Source organism: Puma concolor, chromosome F2 (genome assembly GCF_028749965.1).
Source record: "Puma concolor isolate L17-30 chromosome F2, mPumCon1.1.hap2, whole genome shotgun sequence".
Classification (NCBI taxonomy): Eukaryota; Metazoa; Chordata; class Mammalia; order Carnivora; family Felidae; genus Puma; species Puma concolor.
In genome coordinates this window covers 79728970-79748344 of record NC_141684.1, presented here as the reverse complement: position 1 = coordinate 79748344, position 19375 = coordinate 79728970, and the positions used below count along the sequence as shown (strand labels likewise).

Genomic DNA, 19375 nt, shown 5'->3' with positions numbered 1-19375 from the left:
TAGAGACCACCTGGGAAGTCTCTACCCCCCACCCCAAACCAGCAGTAAAGAGCTGTCCCTCGTGTGCCCCATTGGGGTGGCATCAGGCCCTGGTGCCCGGTGGACAGTCAGTAATTTCACCACCATGAAGCAGTAACAAAGCCACCCCCTCTACTTGGTGTCAGTGCAGGCCATGTGGGGGGCGATAATGAAGCATGTACACTCCTCCCAGTGAGGAACACGTCAGCAGAGGTGCAGTGGAAAACCTCAACTCCCAACTCTGCCTAGAAGTAACAAGGAATCCCACTACCACAGGGATATCCATGGAGGCCAACTGGTGACCCTGAACTTCCATCCACTGGACAATGAAAAGGCACCTTCCTTCCCTAACAGAGCAGCAGTCAGCGAAAGCAGAGTAAATAAGATCCAGAGTCTCATAATGTAATACCCAAGAAGGTCCAGGTTTTAACCAGAAACGACTCCCCATAGTAACAACCAGGAAGATATCAAACTGAGTGAAAAAAAACGTAATAAATAAATGCCGTTATGGGCTAAATCGTGCCCCACTTCCACTCCCGATTAAATATTAAATTTCAATACCTCAGAATGTGACTCTATTTGATTATAAGGCCTTTATAAGGAGGCAATTAAGGTAAAATGAGGTCATTAGGGTGGGCCCTAATCCAATTTGACTGGCATGCTTATAACAAGAGATTAGGACATGTGTGTGTATACGTATATGCATGGAGGAAAGACCACTGGAAGACAGACAGAAGACAGCCATCTACATGCCAAGGAGAGGGAACCTTAAAAGAAAGTAACCCTGCCAACCCCTTGATCTTGGACTTCTGACCTTCAGAACTCTGAGAAGATAAACTTCTCCTGTTTAAGCCACCAGTCTGTGGTTCTTTGTTACGGCAGCCTTAGCAAACTAACACAGATGCCAACGGCAAGACAACAGTGATTTTAGAATGCTGTGATATATGTCTTAGGAGTCATAAAAATGTTTCAGTATCTAATCACAAATAAGCTGGAAATAAAAAAATAAGGTTTCAACCAACAAATAGAAAATACAAAAAAAGACCCAAATAAAAACTTGAGAATATAAAAGTACATATAACTAAAATTGAAAAAAAAAAAAAAAACTGGGGCGCCTGGGTGGCTCAGTCGGTTAAGCGTCCAACTTCAGCTCAGGTCATGCCCTTGTGGTTCGTGAGTTCGAGCCCCACATTGGCCTCTGTGCCGACAGCTCGGAGCCAGGAGCCTGCTTCAGAATTCTGTATGTTCCTCTCTCTCTGACCCTTCCCTGCTTACATACTCTCTCACTCTCTTTCAAGAATAAATATTTAAAAATTAAAAAAATATATAATAACTACTTTCCCTTTTGAAGAACAGCTCTTGGCCTGCTACTGAGCCTTAAAAGAGACCGAATGTGGGGCGCCTTGGTGGCTCAGTCGGTTGAGCGGCTGACTTCGGCTCAGGTCACGACCTCGCAGTCTGTGGGTTCGAGCCCCGTGTCGGGCTCTGTGCTGACAGCTCAGAGCCTGGAGTCTGTTTCGGATTCTGTGTCTCCCTCTCTCTGACCCTCCCCCCGTTCATGCTCTGTCTCTCTCTGTCTCAAAAATAAATAAACGTTAAAAAAAAATTAAAAAAAAAAAAAGAGAGACCGAATGCTTATCCATGGGCCACCAAGTTACCATGTGATCTGAGCTGTCCATCATGAGCTGGGTGTTATCTGACCCACCAAGCCCTAGAGCTGGATGTGTACAGCAACACTCCACCCTCACATGGAGGTGACATATACACGATCAAGGCCAAGCAGGACCTAAAGCCAAAAACAAGTGACATAAAGAAGTGACCTAAATGCCCATGGTTCCTCTTCTTGCTCTACCACCTTCTCTGTCCCAGCCTGTAGCTATGGCCTCATGGAGAGCTTCCTAAGACCAACTGGCAGAGAAAGAGGAAACTCGGGCCTAGTTTACACGTGGTTCTGCCCGGGATGCAGGCACCACCCAGAAGTGCAGAGTTGCCACACTCTAGCCCCCTTCTGGGACATCCCTGAAGACGGTGGTGAAGGAAAACCCTCCCAGTGGGAAGAACTGCAAGCAGCACACGGGTTGTTCACTTTGGTTGGAAGGAGAGATAAGCCAGATATGCTAATTTGTACCAATTCATGGGCTATGGCAAATCATCTGAGCGGATGGCCAGATGTTTGGAAGGAACGTGATTGGAAAATTGGGTGACAGAAGAAATTGAAAGAGATGAGTGACTATATCTTTCTACATGGCAAAACACATAAAAATATTTGCGTGCTATGTGGATGTCCAGCAAAGGATGACCTCAGCAGAGGAGGATTAAAGAATCAATTGGATAAAATGCCCCATTCTGTGGATACTAGCCAGCCTCTTTCCGCAGCCTTTCCTTCCTGCCGTTGCCCAATGGGCTCATGAACAAAGTGGCCACGGCGGCAGGGATGGAGCTTATGCGTGGCCTTGGACACATGGGTTTTCACTCACCAAGGCAGGGAGAGGCAGCTATGCCTCCAAGTGGATACCTGCTACGTGGACCAGTCCACTCCACTCAGTATATCAGGGCACTACCTGCCACATAGGGTTGGAAACATGTATTACTCCCCCCTACCCCTACCACAGATGCCTTGTTCCCCTCTTGTTCCCCTTTAATTCTTCACAAGGCATAGTATCCCCACATTTGTGTCCCTGATAAAGTAATTTACTCTGTGTCCATTTTTCTGGTCATAAAGGCATACAGGATTGTTTCACAGACTAGTGATATTGTATGCTGTTCATACACATAGTAGGTGATAACAAATAATAGATCTGTGAAGTGATCTCAGTACCAGAATCAGGGAACAGGAAGGAATCACAGGAAGCCACAACACCAGTATAATCCAGTAACTCAGAGACGACCTGAAGGCGTCTACTCAGGGAGCCATCAAATATAACACATCAGGTACTTCAGAGCACAGGGTTTGAAGAAGCTGAAGATGTAAGAGTGTATATGGTGCTCATTATATCTTACTTCACCCAAACAGCAATGGGGAGCCAATGAAGGACCCTTAGAAGAACTGCGTGATTGAAACTTTTTTTTTAAATTTTTTTTTAAGGTCTATTCATTTCTCAGAGACAGAGAGACAGAGCACGAGCGGGGGAGGGGCAGAGAGAAAGAGGGAGACACAGAATCTGAAACAGGCTTCAGGCTCCGAGCTGTCAGCGCAGAGCCCAATGTGCGGCTCGAACTCACGAACCACAAGGTCATGACCTGAGCTGAATTTGGACACTTAACCGACTGAGCCACCCAGCTGCCCCGAAACTTTATTTTTTAAAAAGATAGCTGACTAATTGTCTTTCAGAGACACAGAAGAGGAAGACCTTGGACAGAGAAATGAGGTTTTCTCACAGTCAAGGTGTTGGGTAACAAGGATTAAATGTAAGTCGGCATGGTGGGCATGGATAGGGAGGGAATATATGAGCAGCATTGAAGCAGAACCTACAGTACTTACAACTGATTAGATACGGTGGGAGAGGAACTGGGAGAAGGCCAGTATGATGCATGGATATTTAGTTCACATGACTTGATGAGTCTGTCACCATTTCCCAAAATAAGAAGCATGTTTGGAGGGAAAATAAGTAGCAAGTTTGAAGGGAGAAAGATAGTTTAGTTAAGTTTAAATCATGTGGAATGTGAAACTTCTATGGGACATGTCAGTGGAAATATTGAGAAAGCAAGTGTGTGCGTGTAGATTTGAAAACATAAAACAATTGATGCTTGAAATAAATATTTGTGAGTCAGCAGCATCTGGATAACAACTGATAACCTTGGAAGCAGACGTGTTCAACCATAGTATGAAAAAGAACAGAGCCTTGGACAGAACTCTAGGTGAAGGAGTCTGAGACAAAACAGACAGAACAGTGAAGAGAAGACCAGGAACATGAAAGCTGTCATTAATACCAAAGAACTTTTCAAGAGGATGAGGGGTCGACAAAAGGAAACCACTAGACATACTTAAACATACTATACAATGGAATATTTTCAATATTTTCAATCGTGTTTAACAACACGAGTGGCGTTTGTCAGAGAACTTCTAATAGCGTAGTAGGAACAGAGGCTGGTTTGGAGTGAGTAGAAGCAAGTAAGGGGTAAGTAAGGGGAAACAGAGAGCTTGGCATACAAACCCCCCTTCCCCATTATTTAGTCTTCACAAACTCACCAGCCTTATCTCTCATCCTGCTCTATTTGGGCCCTACAATCTAATCATTAAAGGACAGTTGCCATTTCCCAAACATTCCAGACCATGTCTTGCCTTTTCTCACACATCTTCCTTTCAAGATTAAGCTAAAGCATTGCTCCTTCCATCAAGTCTAACCTGTTTCCAGCCCTATGGCTCCCAAGTGGAAATGAGCTCTTCTCCCTTTGTGAACACAGTGCCCATCGTGTAAGTCTATCCTGGTGACTACATCAAGATATGCTTGATTGTTATTGCAACGTGAGCCTCACTCTTGGAAGCCCAATGTGAATGTGATAGATTACAGAAATGGCCACAGGTTTCTCTCCATGCCTGGAGCCACACCCTTTTGCCAGGTGATTCTGCTGATTTGCCCATCGAAAGGTAGAATCCATTTTTCCAATGCTTGAATTAGATTTTGGCCATGTGGTTTGACTTGGGAAATGGGACACTAGCAAACATGACACAAGAAAGGCATGACAAGTTCATCTCTGCTGGGACTAGGGATAAGATCATCATAAACAAGCACAGTCTAGCTGGATAGAGGAAGAGAGACCATGTGGAGGAGAAAGGCATCCCAGTTGACACTGGGCAATTGCCAGATATGTGAGTAAAGCCATCCTACAGCTTCCAGCCTCAGCTGAGCCAGCCTAGATCAGAAGATCTGCTCAACCAACTCATAAGTCAATCATGAGAAATAGTAATTCTTTACTATTTTAAGTCACTAAGTTCTTGAGTACTTTGGTACATAGCAAAAGCTAACTGATACAATGAACAAGAAACTTCATGAAAATTTCATTCATTTTGTTAGACTGCCATTAATGCTCAGGGTGTATTAACAGAGTGGCCGGAAATGATGAGAGTTGTGTCCCTCAAGTTCACACTATTAAAGGTGGTAATCACTTGCCCAAGAACTCATTGCTTGTAAATTGCCCAATATTTCCACAAGAATATCTTTTTTTTCTACCGGATGTAAAGGGAGTGTGGTACACTCCACGTAAATTCAGAGACTAGAGAGAGATGGAAAAGGCCAATGCTGGATATACAACTTCAAATGGCATATTCAGCCAAAGATCTAAGAAGTTGAGTCTGTGCAGAGGGGGTAGCATTCAGTCATAGAAGTTCATGAGGACAGTGATGCCAAGGACTGGCCTAGAAGGAGAAAGAAGCTATAATTCAGAGAAGAAACTCTGGGAACCAAACCCAGAAACAAAATTATGGATTTGAATGTGGAATAAATTTTCTCTATCTAATGCTCAATATATCTCAAATATGAGCAGATAGGCAACAGCTCCTACTCTATGGATAAGTTTCTTAAAATTGTTCAATGCTCATCAGTAATGAGATTATTATCACTTTGTAGATGCCAGGATGTTTCTGAAAAAATAAAATTTTATTTTGGAGTTTATCATTAGATGCATTCTAACTTGGTTAAGAATAATGAATACCAGGGTTGCTGTTCATAACCATTGCTGGTCTGCTACAGCAAATAAAAGGAACATTTTGCTCTCACTTTTTCAATGTATCTTAGGTCCAAAATTCAGCTAACCTTAAATGAACCAGTTTCCAAAGATATCCTCAAACAATCATGCTTTTTCTTGTGAATCTGAAAGCAAAATTCATCCTGAGATATTCAATTTGTTTTTGCCCAGGGGAATCAATGATACGTTTTGGACCAAAACACATTAGAATTTCAGAAGAGTTCAGAGATGCTTTTGTTTTAGGGAAAAATACGTGCTCTCCTTTGTGTTTGGCAGGGCAAAACTGCAACTCTGTGGTATATCTGGTCTAATAAAAATTAGTCTCCTAAATATACATGCACTATAACTACTTTATGTAATACAAACACTTGGAATCCTTGGGAAAAGGCGCAACGGAAATGACTGATAGATACACGTTATTGAAAAGGCTCACACGTTTAATGGTGTTACCTCCCTTTTCAAGAAATAATGAACTCAGCATAATTAAAAGTATTAATCAGTCAAATATCAAGCATTTATTGATCACCTTATATTCTCTTATTTAGTCGACAAATATTTCATAAGCACTCACTCTGTTCTAGAGGCTGGGATATTTGGTATATAAGAGGATTATGGCCACTTGCCTTCACAGAATCCAATGAGAAGTCGGAAAATAAGTATAAAAATGAGGGGAAAACATTAACAGTTATGGTATACCTGATAAATGAAATAAACAGGGCACTCTGATAGAGAAAAAAGGAGGAGATGGTCAATTGACCTAGAGTGAGTCCTAGGGAGATGGCATTAAAGCTGAGACAAGACAGGGGCCCCTGGGTGGCTCAGTCGGCTGAGCGTCCGACTTCGGCTCAGGTCACGATCTCACGGTCTGTGAGTTCGAGCCCCACGTCGGGCTCTGTGCTGATGGCTCAGAGCCTGGAGCCTGCTTCCGATTCTGAGTCTCCCTCTCTCTCTGCCCCTCCCCTGCTCATGCTCTGTCTCTCTCTGTTTCAAAAATAAATAAAACATTAAAACAAACCTAAAAAAAAATACCAAGCAGCTCAAGAACAGGGGTGCTGGGGGCACCCGAGGGGCTCAGTCGGTTAAGCATCTGACTCTTGATTTCGGCTCAAGACCGTGATCTCACAGTTCATGAGTTCAAGCCCTATATCGGGCTCTGTGCTGGCAGCGCAGAGCCTGCTTGAGATTCTCTCTTTTTCTCCCTCTCTCTCTGCCCCTCCCTGGCTCATGCTGTCTCTGTCTCTCTGAGAATAAATAAATACAAACGTAAAGAATAAGGGTGCTATTTACCCTTATTCTGAAAAGAGAGAAACAGACGTGTGCTAGCATAGAATTGTTTCCTAAGCTTTGTATCAACTGGAGAGAAATACAGGCGAGACCCTGAGTCTCAACTGTGTGGCCATGGAGACCTCAACACACAGGCACACAGGGAGGGAAGGGGAAATAAGCACCAAGTATGATTAAACGTCAAATTACACAGTATATCCTCTGAATGATCGAGCTGAAGACTCGGGGAATGGGGGCGCCTGGGTGGCTCAGTCGGTTAAGCGTCCGACTTCGGCTCAGGTCACGATCTCGAGGTCCGGGAGTTCGAGCCCCGCGTCGGGCTCTGAGCTGACGGCTCGGAGCCCGGAGCCTGCTTCCGATTCTGTGTCTCCCTCTCTCTCTGCCCCTCCCCCGTTCATGCTCTGTCTCTCTCTCTCAAAAGTAAATAAACGTTCAAAAATATATATATATAAAAAAAAAAGAGACTCAGGGAATGAGTCGAAAATAAAACCTAGGTGTGTGGAGGAGTGGGAATGTGTAAGGAAAGGATAAGTAGGAAAGGGGCCAGGGAAGGCTCCCAGGGCAGTGGCAAGAGAACCAGAGTATTCGTGGCACGGACCGAGACAAGAATGCGGATCTCCTGTGAGAAGAGCAGACGTTGCCTCTCATCTGCCATAAAGTCAGCAAACAAATCTACAACCACATTCCCTCTCCAGCTCCGCGGCCCCACTGCAGACCTATGTCCGGGCTGTCCTCATGCACGGCACTTCAGGCGACCTTGGCGTACCTTCCCACCGCTGAGGCTCTGCCTCAAGTGAACCTGCCCGTTCTCCCAGGCTGGCCTCTCTCAAACCGCAGAACCAGTCACACCCGTCCCCGAGAACTCTCCCCACGTCTCCTCATCAACAATACAACACAGTCTACATTCCCGTCAAAGGTCTTTCCGGTCAGACCCCTTGGCTCCCAGTTAGCTCATTCCGTCCTTCCTCCTGCACCCACTGCGCCAACCAACACGTGCCATCTTAAAGTCAACACGGTCCTTGTGAATGCTGTTTGCATATTATTTTCCTCAACATTGTGATTAAGTATTCTGGCAAAAGTGGCCAAGACAACAAAACAACAGTCTTAGAGCTGATGCCATAATGGCAATATTGACAGTTCTTAGCTTCGGTCGATGATTCAGTAATTCCTAAGCACCCCCTTATTTGAAGTCTAACCTGCCCATCACACTGGGAAGCAGAATTGGTCTTCCTCTGCTCTGGCACCGTCTTACATGTGCCCATATTACAAAACCTATTGTCCTATAAGTACGTGTGTCTTTATCCCCCAAACACATATGTAGGTATTACTCATGCCTTTTCATCTTTATACACTAGCACCCAGGTTCCTTCCCCACTGCCTACCCCAACATCTCCACAGACCACCGAATTAATGAACGCCACCATTTTTCATAGTGTTTGTCAATCCTCTCTCCAAAGAGCTCAGGTATGCTCCCAGCATCTTCGATGGATCAGCTCACAGGATGACAGCAGACGGCCAGCGTAACCTTATGGTATTATTGACACAAAGTGGCAAAGTTGGGCCATCTTCAATTCCCTCAGACCCGACATTTTCTTCTAAACCTTACAATTCCATTTTCTTCTTATCCAGACAGGTGTGGTCTACATCAAATTGATCTTGGAGCCCTATACAATCCCTACGAACTTCTCCGATTTGACAGGTAATCCTTACTTGGCAATGTTAGTGAAAACATGGAAAGATTTACTTCATTAGCCACATGAATCCGTTCACAACCTACTGCATAACGAAACTTTTATAAATTATCTCCTTTCCCAAACACACATCTTGCAGAAGATTTTAATCTTTCATTTAATGACTTGTATCTGGGTGCACCTGGGTGGCTCAGTCAAGTAAGCATCTGACTCTTGGTTTCAGGCTCGGGTCATGATCTCACGGTTTGTGAGTTCGAGCCCCGCATCGGGGTCTATGCTGACAGCTCGGAGCCTGGAGCCTCTCCCTCTGCCCCCTCCCCTGTTTTCTCTCTCTCTTTCTCTGTCAAAAAACAACAAACATTAAAAAAAAAAAACAAACTATTTCAATGAGTAGTATCTGAACTGGCCAGATAATTGATTGGACGTTTTGTGACATGCTTCCCTCGCACAGAGCAGATACTTGAACTTGGACATGTCATCGATCCAAGCCACAGCAATGTTGAAGGTTCATTTTATCCAAAATTAATTTCTTCCTAATAACTGTCATTTCACTAGATTCTTTCACTAAGTTTTGCACTAGTGATGAAGTTTCTTCTAAGGCATTATTTACAGTATTATGACGTTTTTATGTTTTTTATTAATTTGCTTGTTTTACTGTAGGGTGATACTGTTTACATACCAGTGAGTAAAGAATTACAGAACCACAGGCCTGGAATGAAACACGAGGGGGTAAAGCTCCTTCACTTACAAGGACTGGCCACTCACGCCACCAGTCTAGAAGCTTGAAGGGTCCTTAGTAAGGTTTCCCACATGGAGATCAAAACGGACACGCTAGGCATGTCAGCAATTAGGACAGCAAATAGAATGGACTGATTCTAAGAAGGAACCAGCAATTTAGGACTGAATGATTGAAAAAAAAAAAAAAAAAAGCTGGGGCACCCGGGGGGGCTCAGTCAGTTAGGCATCCAACTCTTGACTTCAGCTCCGGCCACGATCTCACGGTTCATATGTTCGAGCCCTGCGTCACACTCTGCACTGACAGTGTGGGGCCAGCTTGGGATCCTCTTCTCTCTCTCCCTCACTTTCTGCCCCTCCCCCACTGGTGCTCGCTCGCTCGCTCTCTCTGTCTCAAAATAAATAAATAAACTTAAAAAAAAAAAGGAAAAAAAGCTGGTCGAAGCCTTGCCTGTTAGGCTGGGGTATCTCAGCTGAACACAAAAGGCTGTAAGACTCCAGAGCTGATGTGTAGATATGAAATCTTGGGCTTCAGGAAGTTTCTGTGATCACTGCTGAAATGAAAAGGGAGCTAAAGAGGTAGGATAGCGTATTCCCTTCTAGAAAGCAACCAACTTTTTATACAAAGTGCTTATAAGTGAATCCACAAAGGGACATACTTGCGTAAAAATGTTAGTTACGTCTTTAAGATTCTTCAAAAAGAAAGTGTTGGCACTCACTCCTCATTTAAACAAATGTCCTTCTAGTTCCTTCCTTCAGTCTTCCAGGTAAGCATGCCAGTCAGGATCTCCCAACTTTCAACTTACCAGCATGGTTTCTGAGTCAACATAGGGACTCATTTGAAACAGCTTTATTCTCCTTTCCTTGTGATAAACAGAAGAGCACCGCAATTGTCAACGGTTGTATCTGTGAGCTAATTTTTCCAAAAATTGGTTCTCATCCAGGTTCATTAAAGTTCCTAACTGTCATGTGTTCACTGGCTTCAGAAGGTCTTGGATGGCTGAGTTGTTGATATAAAAAGCTTCTCTAGGATCTATGCAATTTTCGTAAGTATTGATTAATTAGATTTGAATGTGAAAGTTGGACAAACTGTTTTGTTTTTATTTTTCGGCAAGTTAGAATTTTTGTGGCAGGGATGGGAGGAAATAAAAATGTGCACAAATACTCAACTGTGTTCAGATGAATAATCTGCTGAAAGCAACAACTGACTTCACTTAGAAATGTTCAAATGTGTTTTGTGTAAAGGTTGACAGTGGTTTTCAAGAAGATGAAGAATTACTTCGCTTAAAGCAAACAAAAAGGCCAAAAATAATCTATCAACACCGTAAGTTATTGTTGATGTTTCTTGCAACTTACAGATAAAGTAAATTTTCAAGTCCTTCAAAAGCATTTCTGGAAATCTGTCTGATTTGGTTGTTGTTCAGGAGACTGAAAAAACAAAAACAAACAAAGATCCCAAAATGAGAAACAGACTCTGCAAATATTATAATAGTTCTACTAGAAATAGTGCTTTACATAGTAGAAAAACATTTACTGACATGTTCATTAACTTTACAAATTTATAATTTTCTATTCAACAAAGCCTATGTTCAAATAGTAGTTTGTCATAAAAGCCTTCAAAAGTAATTTCTATTTATTAAATTACCCAAAAATACCCCCAAAGGAGGACTATAAACCCTGGGATAAAAGGAAAATTATCAACAAAGTCACAATGACAGAGGAATATGTTTCTAAATAAACAGATGGAGAGTTATATACACCCAGGCTTAAGGACTTTACTTGGAAAAATAAATATCACAGCTCTTGGCCCACAGTGGACTCTCATTGTGTATTTGTTGAACTGTCAAACTGAGAGTCAATTACACCATAGGAAGTGAGGTTCTTATTATAGGACTATCAAATGGTCCAAAAATGACTTCTAAAAAATCCAGGGAGAAAAATAACAGGTGGCAAAAGTAAATTGGATTTGAACAGGAAAATCAGTTACAGAAAATCACCTCTCAGCCACTTTGAACACTTTGGAAAAGCAGTCGAGCAAATAAAAATTACAGATTGCTTTTCCTGCTAAATACACTTTAAATTTCTTTCAGATTTAAATTATTATGGCATGTCTAAATGTACAGGGAATGTCTACTAATTGGATTGGCACACATTTTTCTGAATATCGTATAGCATTTAAATACTCCAAAGCTTCTAGTATCTACTGTCAGAGTAAAATGTCAAAGGATTCACTTTGAGTGTATTATAAAAATATTTGTTTCGTGCATTTTTTTGGTATGACTTATTAGGAAAACAGTGTTTTGGCCAATGGAGCAGGTGATGGTTTTAGTCATCATACACACGGAGACATCCCAGAGACCCCAAACGCGACTGTTTCTAACCTACTCACCCCATGACGCACAACTAAAGGTTCAGCCACACAGTTCCCCAAACAGCATTTGAAGCCACGATCCAATGCCCCACCTATGGTACCAAAGACACTCCTCGCCACTTCTGCCTAGCGTTCTGGCCACCAGGGAAGCAGAACAATCGGTCTACAGCATGCATTAGAGTTGATGTCATACAGAGATAATGTCCATTTTTATGGATAATTCTGAGCTTCAGTCAATGATCTAATCAACTTTATAGTCTACCATGTGTTCAAGAAATGTTTAAGCTGGCTAAAAGCAACACAGATAGTTGATATCTAGGTAATAGCAGTCACAAACACTGTCCTGAGAAAATTTGTCATTTACTGTCTCTGCATGTTCTTAATCTAATGTATAAAACCCATTACTATACTTCCTTTAGAATCCCCAAACTGCCACTGTACATCTATTTTTACTTGAAGAATGACTATTCTGTCCCCACATTCTATTAAATACATGCACCAACACATGTAGAAAAAAGTATACGTACGTACGCACACATGCATAGATATATTTACATACATGTGTTTATATGCATATGTGTGCACATAGATGCATATTTGAATATGTGTACGTGCACATGCATGCGTGGGTGTATATGTAGTCTGTGCACCTTCTATGTGATAGGTTTGTCTGTGTGCTACATGGTATGTGTGTGTAGAGAGTCTCAATCTCATCTGAAACACAGAATATAGGAAACTGACTAGTTTCTTAATTCTCCCCAGTGCCTAGTGCCTAGGAAAGAGTTGATCCACTTAATACAAAGGCCGCCTTTAGTCATTAGTGCCTTTCAATACCACAACTGAAAAAGGAAAAAATACTACTTATCCTCATTCATCTTTCTTCAGTACATAAAAAGTGCTCAAAGCCTATATTCTGCATATTCTTATGCAGTTATCTCAATTTTGTTAAAAATAAAAAACATTCAATTTCTACAATTGCACTGAAGTTGTTTTTATTTCTTTAATGTTGCAATTCAATATGAGTGTTAATAATCTAAAGTATGCGATCAAGCAATTTAACTCATAGGTTTTCTTAGAAATGTTTTTATTGCTGACAGGAAACAAATCCATTAAAGTGGTTCACAGTTGAATGTGTTTTCCAATCATAAGTACATATAACTTGTTAAGGTTTATTCAAAGCAGTATGTTTTTCATCAAAATATCTTTGTTGTAATTTTAACGGATGGAACGTATTCCTAACAATGTTCTGGTTAAATGATTATAGTCATTGTCATATATATTATTTTTTTAAATTTTTCATAAAGGAGGTGTACTCAAAATTTATGAGTAATATTATGGACTTTCAGGACATAAAACAATATCTAACATCCTTTCACAAAAAAATCAATGCATGCTTTAGAAAATGCGTGGTTATATTCTATATCCTAATATTGCCTATTTTGCCAGGGAGGGGGAAAAAGAGAAGCAAACAACACCCCCAAGAAAAATGTTACACTTTTATTGAGGAAATAAAATAATTCCTGAAAACAGGACGTCTGCAATCCTGATGAGCAGGACCTTGTGGGGAGAAAAACCAGCAACAGACTGACGGGCTGGTTTTATTAACCTTATCTTTCATTGTTGAAATGGTCTCCCACACACGTACTCGGACATTTTGATGTGGAAATGGGATTTGGAGCTGATGGCCAAGAAAGAATTCTTGAGCCCTGTTTGGTACAAAAAGGTGGCCTTATTCAAGCATAGGCGTAGGACCCGTGGGCAGAAAGAGCTGCACTGGGGTTGTGGTGGGTGAATGATGATATACCTTCAAGCTGGGAGGAGGTTAGGGATACCTCCCAGGGAAAGGTCACTCTGCCTGTTTCAAGGACTTGTCAATGGGCTGTAAGCAGTAAGGAAATTTAATTTTTTCTTTTGCCTTTGTTTCCCACGTCACACTTGACAGACAAACGCACACTGTGTGGGCGGGAATGTTTTGTTAAAAAGCAATTCGTAACTATTGGAAAGATAAAAGATTTTGCATAGTTATGTATCCATCAACGTGGGGAGAAGCAAAATTGAGCTTTCTCCTGTGTCAAATGAAATTTCCATTCAAGGTAATGCCAAGAATTACTCTGAGAGTGAATCATTATACCTACATTTAAGTACAAATAAAATAGGGGTTTTTTGGTAAGTGGCAATAACGTTAATCTGTTTCAGCTTTATAATTATGTTTACTTTTCATTTGGACACTCTCCAGAAATATGGTTCTGCTACCCTTAACACGGCAGGATTACCCTTAACACTTCATTTCTGTGCTCCCTGAAGTAAATAGTCTGACACTTTCAATGACTGTAACCCATGATTCCATAGTTTACCAAGAGATTCTTGACCCAAATTAGTAATGACTATCTTTTGAAAATTTGCCACCACTAATACCACTAAAAATACTTGCATTATTATAAGCTCCATATAAATCATTTGCAGTTCAAATAGTTAAAAAAAAAAAAAAAAGGCTAGGGGTAGGGGAGGAAAGGAAGAAAAAACTAGGCAGATTTAAAGAACACACTTCTACCATTGGATGTATCAGCTCCTCAAGCATATTTCTCAAAGGAAAAGGTAGATTTACATGTGGAATCTCTCTGTGAGTGACAAATTCTTTCACAGATCCAAGGGATAAACTGTCCTCTCTATCTTTTGAAATTTTAAGCCTTCAAATCTAAATGTTCTGAAGTAAAAGAAAGATATAGATATTTTGAAAGTGCATACTGATGGTCATTTGATTCCTTTTCTGTAACGTAAATACATAGATCCTTTCTGTATTTCCACTTGGTTCTTTGTTGTTATTAATTTGCTAAGAACTCTCTGCATGTAAAAAATTTAAATTTTTGCTTATAACATGTCAGGAACAGTTTTCAAAGATTATAGTTTGTACTTTCACCTCTCTATTATTTACATCATACAGATTTATATGATTTATATTTATATTATAAGTATGTATTTATATTATTTATATCATAAGATTTAAAATGTTTCAAATTTTTATGTAATGAAATTTGTTAGTCATTTCTTTCATAGCTTTGGGATTTTGTGTCATGCTTAGGCTTCTCTGAATCTAAAATTGCATTAAAAGCTTATTTTTCCTTAAGCTATTGTGGTTCTATTTTGATGCTTAAATATCTGACTTATCTGTAATTAATTTTTGATTTTTTTCCAAATTACTTATGTATTGTCATTATTATTGACCTACATAGTCATATTTCCTCTGATTTGCAATGTTAATATAATCATATACATATCTTTGACATGAGCTGGGTCAATTTCTAGACACATTACGATAGAAATATTTCAAATGTTGTGTTCTGTTTTGTTTTCTGTATAGGGTAGTTTCTACCCCTCTTCTTTTTAAAATAGTAATTTTAATGGTTATTTGTAGAGCCACCCCCCCCCACCCATCACCCACCCCAGCATACTTTATGAACATTCTTCAAATTAAAAAAAGAAAAATCCCCTGGATACTTTAATTAGCATTTAAATGTTACCATATTGATTTTACCTCTCTAAGAATGTGATTTGTCTTTCCACTTATCTAAACTATCTATTTAAATTTTTTTTTCAACTTTTTTTTTATTTATTTATTTGGGACAGAGAGAGACAGAGCATGAACGGGGGAGGGGCAGAGAGAGAGGGAGACACAGAATCGGAAACAGGCTCCGGGCTCCGAGCCATCAGCCCAGAGCCTGACGCGGGGCTCGAACTCACGGACCGTGAGATCGTGACCTGGCTGAAGTCGGACGCTTAACCGACTGCGCCACCCAGGCGCCCCTCTAAACTATCTAAAAGAGGTATTCTCCTGTCAGTTGATTGTGGGTGTTTCCATTATACAATCATATCTTACGTTGACCATGATACTCTTGTCGTCTTTCCATAATGATAACTCACGTCTCTCCTCTCTCTGACCTAATGTCATGGACTACCACCTCTTAGTGATATAAATAATGGTACCAAAGAACATTTTAGTCTTTCACCGTAAAGAATTATGCCAGTTATAGACTAGAAATTTTAGAAGGGAGAAGAAAATTAAAAAAGAATCCACCAGTCAAGTGTAAACAAGGAAACAGGACACTGACAAAATACTGCCATTGTGCTCATATATTGCCTCACCACAAATAATTATTACAAGCAGTAACTAAAAATGTGACATTTTTCGACCTAGACCAAAACTAAAGAAAGGGTGCATTTTCAGTAACATAGCAGGCAGAGCAGAACGACTTTAAGAAACGTCTTACAAAATTACAGTAAAATGAGTATATAATCCAATCTGCAAAATCCATTATTAATATTAAAAAAATTGTCTATGCACTTAGATTTCTAAAAAGTTTTAGGCCTTAACGTTAGTGTAAGACATTAATTTTAAGCTTTTTTGAACATTCTAAATCTAAATGATTGGAATGCGCATGAATTTAGTGCATATAGACATACAGACAGACAATAGCTATTGTGTCCTCTTCCAACATACAGAGCTAATGTCTATTCCTCTGAGCTCACACAGCACTAGGAACATGTGATCTTCATGTCACCTATATTAGAACTATAATGCTACATAAATAACCCGTGCTAATTATAGAAAAAGTAGACAACACAGGCACATACAAAGAAAGTTAAAAACAAACAAACAAAAAGACACTACCCAGAAATAATTGCTAACTATAGTAAATCTCTCCCCAACTTTAGATAGAAGAGTTCAGTGTTTGTAAATTCCCCAAGGTCAGATACCTAGTACTTTTGTATGTTCTTTTTTTTTTTTTTTTTAATGTTTATTTATTTTTGAGACAGAGAGAAAGAGAGCAGGAGCAGGGGAGGGGCAGAGAGAGAAGGGGACAGAGGATCCTAAGCAGGCTCTACGCTGACAACCCTATGTGGGGCTCAAACTCATGAGCCATGAGATCATTACCTGAGAAAAAGTTGGACACTTAACAGACTGAGCCACCCAGCCACCCCTGTTTTTTCTATATTCTTGTATTATACCATATTAAATACAAACATTCCTTCCGGGATATGATTATGAAAGATATGATGACATATACTACATCAAAGACATTTCTCTCTTATGTGCATATAGTTAACAATATTAAATCTATTTTGGAGGAGGCAGGCTATGAAATTTGAAATTACCCAGCCGATAGGATAGATTTGCTGAAATGTAAAATAGGTCAGATTAGATACTCTTTTCCAATTTTCCTGGCCTCTCACCCAGGTTTGGCCATTTTATTCCAGTATTAAAAAGAGAATCCCAAGGCCAGGTGTACAGAATAATATAAATTTACTAAGTACCTTTTAAAATCCAACATCAGAGATAAGGCTCTTAAGTTATGAGTTTAATAATAAATAAAACTAATTTCTTAATGTTGAATAAAAGAAAAATTAAGGTTAGATGCTCTTCTAAAAAAAAAAAAAAAAAAAGATGCCAAATGCTATATGACTGTGAATTGTGGTGTGATTGACTTCAGCAAACAAGGAAAATCACCTCTTGTTAAATTACTCACACGTGTGACGAGAAGCTGACACGATCCTGCAGTACAGATCATCCTAGAATGTTACACCTAAAGAGACCTTAAAAGTTGTCTCATTTTGGGGTGCCTGGGTGGCTCAGTCGGTTAAGCGTTGGACTTCAACTCAGGTCCGAATCTCGCAGTCCATGAGTTCGAGCCCAGGTCGGGCTCTGGGCTGATGGCTCAGAGCCTGGAGCCTGCTTCTGATTCCGTGTGTCCCTCTCTCTCTGCCCTTCCCCCACTCGCATTCTGTCTCTCTCTGTCTCAAAAATAAATAAACGTTAAAAAAAAAAGTCTCATTTTGAATGTCTCTTTGTGTTGACTCTCACAACAGTGAAACTGATGCAATGTGAGTCTGTTTCTCATCACAGCATATTTTTAATGAAGTGAACACGTGCCTATCAGAGATTGACAGCTAGCAACGCGATCACTCATATTCCAGCGGGGCTGGGAAACAGACGAAGCTTCACCCTCATGGTTCTTGCTAGCTCAATGACAAAGACAGAACACGATAAATCTTCAGGGGTGAGCACCTGCCACGTTAGAGACAATACTCTCTAACTATAGGGTACTTAAACCAAACTTTCAAAGGCAGAGTTTTCAGGGACATGAAATTAGCCTTAAACATCTACAGCAGGTTGGGGCGCCTGGGTGGCTCAGTTGGTGAAGCGTCTGACCTCGGCTCAGGTCATGATCTCACGGGTCGTGAGTTTGAGCCCCGCATCGGGCGCTGCGCTGACAAGCTCAGAGCCTGGAGCCTGCTTCGGATTCTGTGTCTCCCTCTCTCTCTGCCCCTAACCCACTTGAATTCTGTCTCTGTCTCTCTCAAAAATAAATAAACATTAAAAATTTTAAAAAAAAAACAAAAAACCCAAACATCTACAGCAGGATGCCCAATAGAAACACGATGTGAGCAACAAAGGCAAGTGACATATAGAATTTCTAATTTTCTAGTAGCTACATTTTTAAACAAGTAAAAAGAGGGGTGTCTGGGTGGCTCAGTTGGTTGATCCTCCAACTTTGGCTCAGGTCATGATTTCACAGCTCATGAGTCAGAGCCCTGCATCAGGCTCTGTGCGGACAGCTTAGAGCCAGGAGCCTGCTTCGGATTCTGTGTGTCCCTCTCTCTCTGCCCCTAACCCACTTGCATTCTGTCTCTGTCTCTCTCTTTTAGACTCTTTTAGTCTCTTCTAGACTCTTATTTTCAGATGTTTTGCCACCCAAACATGTTTCATACTTAAAGTACATCTCATTTTGGATGAGCCACGTATCAAGCCACATAGATGGCTCCCTCCATAGGCTACTGCATCGAAAGGCACGGTTACTTTTCTCACATTTCCCACAACCTCCCAAAAACCTCTTTTCTTCTACTGTTTATTTATTTTTGAAAGAGAGAGGCACAGAGCATGAGTGGGGAAGGGGCAGAGAGAGGGAGACACAGAATCCGAAGCAGGCTCCAGGCTCTGAGCTGTCAGCAAAGAGCCTGACGCGGGGCTCAGATCCATGAACCATGAGACCATGACCTGAGCCAAAGTCAGACACTTACCCGACTGAGCCACCCAGGTCCCCCCCAAAACCTTTATTAACTAAAAAGTGCCTTGTATCCCAGAAAGAACTTGCCTCTCCGCCTCATACAATTTTCTAAAGCTTATGTGCTTGGGATTTTTTCCTTCTGATAAGCTAACATGCTTAGATATATTGTGAAATACAGTTTGACCCATATATTTAGGCACTTTAGAGACAAATATTTTATTAAATGTCAAGCTCCAACATCCCACAGGCCATTCGGTATAGTGGTAGACCCGAGAAGTGAAAGCAGCTGGAAGAACTTTCCTATGCCCTCAGATGACAGTCCAAGGCATTCCAGCCACGGAACACTGCAGGCCATCTTTGAGAGTTAATTTGCACTAATAGTCGTAATTAGTATCTCATTTTCTTTGTCAACCTCAGGAAGCTGCGATCCTTAATGGTCATAACAAAGGTGATATGAAGTCCACTTATTTTTGGCTGTTGGGCTGCTCATTATCACCATGACTCTCAACCAATTCTCTACCCTTACAACA

The 19375-nt window shown here is 40.9% G+C and overlaps 1 protein-coding gene across 6 annotated transcripts in view; it reads right to left on the bottom strand.

Moving 5' to 3' along the window:
* PXDNL (peroxidasin like) overlaps positions 1 to 19375 on the bottom strand; it is a 429117-nt gene that overhangs the window by 201742 nt on the left and 208000 nt on the right. For 5 of the 6 annotated variants that reach the window (XR_015246688.1, XM_086695277.1, XM_086695273.1 and 2 more), the window contains exon 3: positions 10770 to 10841. The exons of the other annotated variant lie outside the window; for it this stretch is intronic. Coding sequence is in view for 4 of the 5 variants with exons in the window: in XM_086695277.1 (XP_086551403.1) it covers positions 10770 to 10841 (72 nt within the window). In the remaining variant the exon portion in view is untranslated. The remainder of the gene's footprint in view (positions 1 to 10769; positions 10842 to 19375) is intronic. 6 annotated transcript variants of the gene reach the window in all.